Source organism: Onychostruthus taczanowskii, unplaced genomic scaffold, assembly GCF_017590055.1.
Source record: "Onychostruthus taczanowskii isolate IOZ18803 unplaced genomic scaffold, ASM1759005v1 scaffold3, whole genome shotgun sequence".
In the NCBI taxonomy this organism is placed as follows: domain Eukaryota; kingdom Metazoa; phylum Chordata; class Aves; order Passeriformes; family Passeridae; genus Onychostruthus; species Onychostruthus taczanowskii.
In genome coordinates, this window is record NW_024500349.1 from 18,361,180 (window position 1) to 18,366,601 (window position 5,422).

At 50.2% G+C, this 5,422-nt stretch overlaps 1 protein-coding gene across 1 annotated transcript; it reads right to left on the bottom strand.

Annotated features, from left to right (window-relative positions):
- Positions 1–2,391: 2,391 nt before the first annotated feature.
- HTR5A (5-hydroxytryptamine receptor 5A) lies at positions 2,392–4,409 on the bottom strand. Its single transcript, XM_041408804.1, has 2 exons — positions 3,672–4,409; positions 2,392–2,724 (listed from the first exon to the last, which is right to left on the bottom strand). The coding sequence occupies exons 1-2, from the start codon at positions 4,407–4,409 to the stop codon at positions 2,392–2,394; spliced, it is 1,071 nt and encodes a 356-aa protein (XP_041264738.1).
- Positions 4,410–5,422: the final 1,013 nt, after the last annotated feature.

Here is a 5,422-nt window from a genome sequence, read left to right on the forward strand (position 1 = left end):
GAGCAAATAAAAATGGCAGGGACACAGCTGGGGCTGATATGGGGTTGTGCAGATATGATGTTAGGTGTGAAAATGGGGATCTAAGGTCCAACTTCCCAGGTAATCCATGCTTTAAAGTGTTTTAAGTGTCACTCTGGGTGTTTAAGAAGTAGTCTCCTACTTTCAGGCACCACCAAGCTTAGCTGAAGTTCTGGCTTGAACAAGGAAGCATTTTTTCCAAGTCATTTTTGGCTAAACAACCCTTGGCACAACAAAAGCAGCAATTCCCAAACAGAACAACTCAGCATCAGTGATGGACTGTCCAGAGAAAGCAGCACATCCTTTATATATTCAGTAAAAAAAGCAGTTTAAGAGTTTATTACAATTTTTGGTACATCAGAGATGTCACTAATAATATTTTAATATATGTAACAAAGCAAGAAAATGCTCTTGACTAGTTGGAAAGATTGGCCCATGGTTAGGGGGCAGGTCAGAGCCTCTTTCACGGGAGTTAGAAGATTACTCCCATCCCAGCCATCTTCTCCTAGAATTAATTAACATTAAAAATATGCTGTTACGAGACAAGACATGCCATATAAAAATCTGATCCATTTGAAATCACTGAAAAAAAAATCTCCATTGCTTTCAATGAGGGCAGGGTTTTACCCAATATTTCCAACAGACTTTTCTAAGATGGTGTTAAGGAAGATGTCAAAGGCTATCCTATTTCTCTTCTTGCCAAAAGGCAGGATCAGCTACGTCCATGTCAGTGCTGATGGATGTTTGTCTAACTGGTCCTGAAAGGGCTGCAACACTTTAATAGCACCTTGACCTCTGCTTCCATTTTCACCTGTCGAGACACAGCAAAAGAAAAAGGGCTTTTATTGCCAACTCTGCCAGAATTTTTGACTGGTTTAAAGGACCAGTGACAATTTTAGCATCTGATGTCTCATGATCTACTACAGATAGAAATTAATATTACCCAACCCCAGGGAGCTTTACCATAATTTATTGACATGTTTCCCTTTCATCTCTTCTTGAGATATCTAACATGAAATCAGATTGTTCTGATTTCCATCTTGTATTTTTTTCGACCATTTTAGTTGTGGTCTGATTTCAGTGGCTGTCCCAGAACCAAGTCAAAACTAATGTTTTCCTTTATCTACAGACCTGTCAGTCCTTCAGTAGGGCAGTATAAAGTGTGTAACCCTAATTGTAGGAGTGAAATGCCAACTACTGTAATTAAGTTGGCAATGTGAAAAGGCAGGGAGGCAACAGAGCAGTAACAACCATGTGGGATGGAGCCTTAGAGGGGCAGGCAGAGAAGGACAGGTGAGCAAAAATATAAATATTCAAGGCTGGTCCTTGCAGAAGAGAAGCTCCATGGTTTGATTATGCTTCCAAAAAGAAATATCACCTGTCATTAACAGCCCTTTGCCTGCAACCCAGTGCTCATGGAAACAAACTGGGGTTTTCGCTTTGGTTTCAAGTTCTGGATTGCATTCAGAAATAGTAAAACACAGCTCCTCATTGAAAGACAATTTGAAATACACCCCTTGCACACCCTGAAACTATAGGAAATCTGCCCACAGCTGCTCAAAATACATCAGTGTTTTAAAATGGGAAACAACAGGCAGGAAGATTAGCATTTACAGCTGGTATTTCCAAACATAAAGGTCTGAGGCAGATGCTCACATGTGGCAGTCGGGGAACGAGAGGTGAGTTTCCCATGCATTCTCTCTCATTCCAGGGTACACCATGCATTAAGCTTTCACAATAAGTTTGGTTTTTTAAAAAAAACAAACCCTGCTACATAGAATCCAAAAGCAAACAGACACAATTTGTTCTTCCCAAAGTATGTGAGAAAAAGCTTGGTACTTGTAGTCTGCATTTAACCCTTACCAAGGGTTTTATTTTCCAAAAAAAACAAACACTTTGCAGTCTTTACCAGTGAAAGACAAGACAAACCATGTTTTCAGCCAAGCCATAAAATATGTACTCTCATATGTAATCACAAAGCCTCCTGATGTTATAGAGTCCCCGCTAAGGTGAATAGCTGGGAGATACCAGCAGTGGCCAAACCAATGTTCCTTTGCCAGTGGACTCCTCTGCATCTTTGGTGCCACCAAACAGAGTCACTGGGGAGGCAGGAGGAACACAGCAGGGCACTGGAGCGAGGATGCCAGGCTGCTGGCAGGAGAAGCCCTTACATGCTACTTGCAGGAAAAAAGCAGCTAAGAGGCTGGGATGGAGAGCCTGCCTAGGGACTGGGACTGTCTGGGACATACGACCCATGGCGGTGCATTTTCAGCATCACCTCAGTATCTGTGGCTTTGAACTTCCTCAGGAATTTGGTCAGAATCACTGACACTCAAAATCAGCTTCCTGGGGCAGCAGAAAAGCTTTTTCTGCTCACTGCTGCCTAAAGAATAGGTTCCTGAAGGCATTGTTGTAGTTTTTGTTGAAAGCAGTGTAGATGAGTGGATTAAAAAAGGAATTTGAATAGCCCAGCCATAGAAAAATGCTCTTCCAAATGGGTGGGATGTCACATGAGCAGAGTGGGTTGATGAGCTCTGTGATGAAGAAGGGGATCCAGCAGAGCACGAAGACCCCAATAAGGATGCCCACCATGAGGGCAGCTTTCTTTTCCTTCTGCTCTCTCCACGTGTCTCCGTCCGTCTGGAACGTAACAGTGGCGTGACGGACAGTGAAGACCATCTGTGGCTGCTGGGCAGCTTCTTTCACCTGCCAAACACAAACACAAGTTGCACCGTATGTACCCCAGTCAGGCGATCCCACACAGCAGGTACAGAGCCCAAAAGTGCAAGCGGGGGCCAGAGCTCCAGGGGAAACACAGACCATGCATGTCACACCCTAACTGAGGGCAAGGTGGCTGTATAACCTCTTCTGGGTGATGGAGACTATTTAAGTGAGATTAGAAACTAGAGAGAGTACTGAGGGTACATGGGGTTACTCACAGTGCAGCACAATAAGATTACTTCCCCACTTAAAATCTGATCAGCAGAACAGGCACACACCCACATGCCGTGCACAGAAGTCTGCTTACTTTCTCTAAACCCATCGAGTTTAAGAGTTTTTGGTAGGAGAGGAAAGAAAATTAGCACACATTTGCTTCCTCCCTGCAAGAAATCTTTACAGTGCAGAGTCACCGTGCCTGGGATGAACTGACACGATGCAGTCATGATTAGGAAAGATTTCCAAGGACATTCTGCACAAGTGTTTTCTGTCTGGGTAAATTCACAGTGTCCCCAAAGCCACAGCTGGTTACCAGGGTATCGTCCCCAGCAGACACAGCTGCCCATCCATCCACTGTCCCCTTGTGTCCCCAGGGGAGGGGCAGTGACCCCTTACTCATGCTGGTGAGCACTGATTCAGCATTCCTTGGGGGGACATCTGTGAGTCACCACTCGCCCACGTGGAGCTCAGGCTCGCAGTATGTCCCAAAGCTGCTTTAGCTGCACCTTGAGTGCTCACAGCTGGGGGCTCGGAAGGAGCCAACACACTGGGTTTGCAAGCTTTGCAGCCAGCCTTCCCTTGGAAGCCTCCAGGATCCACAGGGTTTTGATGGATCACTGTTCGCTTGCACATTTTTAGTTTGTTTCCCCCAGTTCTACAAAGGCTTGCCTGCTGCCAATGCTTGACTCAAGCACAGCACAACCAAGCTGACCTACCTCCAGTGGTTCTGGTGTAATGGGGGTGATGGAGTTGCTCTTGCGAGATCCGATTCGAAACTTGGCAGCCCTGTAGATCTTCCAGTACACAAAGAGCACCACGCAGAGGGGCAAGTAGAAAGCCCCAAAGGTGGAGAAGATGGTGTAGGAAGGCTCCTGGCTGACTTGGCACTCTTCACTGTCCTCTGAGTAAGTCTCTCCCCAGCCAAAGAGCAGCGGGGCCAGAGAGATGAATGCGGAGAGTGCCCAGGTGAGAGCGATCATGATGTTGGAGATGCGGCGCCGGGTGCGCAGCGTGTACTCCAGGTGGCGAGTGATGGACCAGTAGCGGTCGAGGGCAATGGCCGTGACATTCCAGATGCTGGCAGTGCAGCACAGCACATCGAAGGAGATCCACACCTGGCAGAGCGACCGGCCCAGCCGCCACCGCCGCCCGGACAACTCGTGCACCAAGCTGAGGGGCATGACGAGGGCTGCCACCATCACGTCGGAGATGGCCATGGAGGCCACCAGGTTGTGGGGCACCCGGTGGAAACTGCGCACGCGGAGGATGGTGGCCAGGACCAGCCCGTTCCAGAGGAACGTGGCCACCACCAGCATGGCCAACAGGGTGAGAACCAACACGCTGAAGACGGAGAGATGGGCCTGGCCGCCCTCGGGGCCGGCGGAGGACCCGCTCCTGTTGCCGCGGTCCGGCGTCGTATCGGCGAGGCAGCTGATGTTGAGCGGGCGCTCCATGCCGGGGCTGCGGGGGCCGGGCTGCTCGGGGCTGCTCCGGGATGCTCCGGGCTGCTCCGGGATCGCGGTGCGGGGCGGGCAGCCCCGGCGGGAGCGGCCGCGGAGGGAGAGGTGCTGCTTAGTCATGTCCGTGAGCGGGTCGGAACCGGCGCCGGGCCGAGCGGGAGGGCAGAGCCGCCGTCCCCTGCCCCAGCCGGCTGTCCCTGCCCGGTACGTGCCGCCCCTGCCCGGCCTCTGCCCCTACCGCAGCCCGCTGCCCGCTGTCCTTGTCCCGCCCGCTGCCCATCCCCTGCCCGCACCGTGCGGGAATCAGCCCCGGCTTTGTCTCGGGGTGGCTTCGCCCCCTCCGGGCGTATTCCGTGCCAGCCGCAGAAAGTTAGCATCCCTGTGAAATTGTCCCTGGGCTCCTCTAAAAATGTGTTGGTGAGGCGCCGCGGGAATTTCCTTGCTCCCAGAGAGGCTACAGTGTGCACCCAGGAAACCTGTTAGTAACCCTGGTTATTCCGTGTAGAGGTAATGTGGCAGGGGATTATTTCTTTGAGAACTTCTGTGCTGGCATTTCCTAACTTGTTAGCAATGGTCGGGGCTTTTATTAGAGATAATAATTCACTTGACTGCTCTTATTAATTGTCTATTTAATAACATTAGCCATTAATGAAATGCGTGAGCATTTCCCCTGGTTTTTAGCACAATAATTGTGATGAGTAGTGGGATTCTGGGCTTCCTAGCAGAAATCAGAATCTCACCCCCCCGAGCAGGATTCCCTGTGCCCCAGCTCCATGCAGGGATGCCAGCCAGCTCCAGCCCACGAGCCTTGGATGGCATCCAGGCAGGGCAGTGCTGGTGCTGGCACTCTGCTTCTCCAGACAGTCCTGGGATAACAGGTCCAAAGAGCTTTTGGGTCAGACACGAGAGGTGAGAAGCTGACAGGCAGTAACGTAGGGCTCACAGTTTGCATCTCTTGGGGGAGGGGGAAGGAAGGAAGGGAGGGCATCTGTGTTAAGATCAGGTGA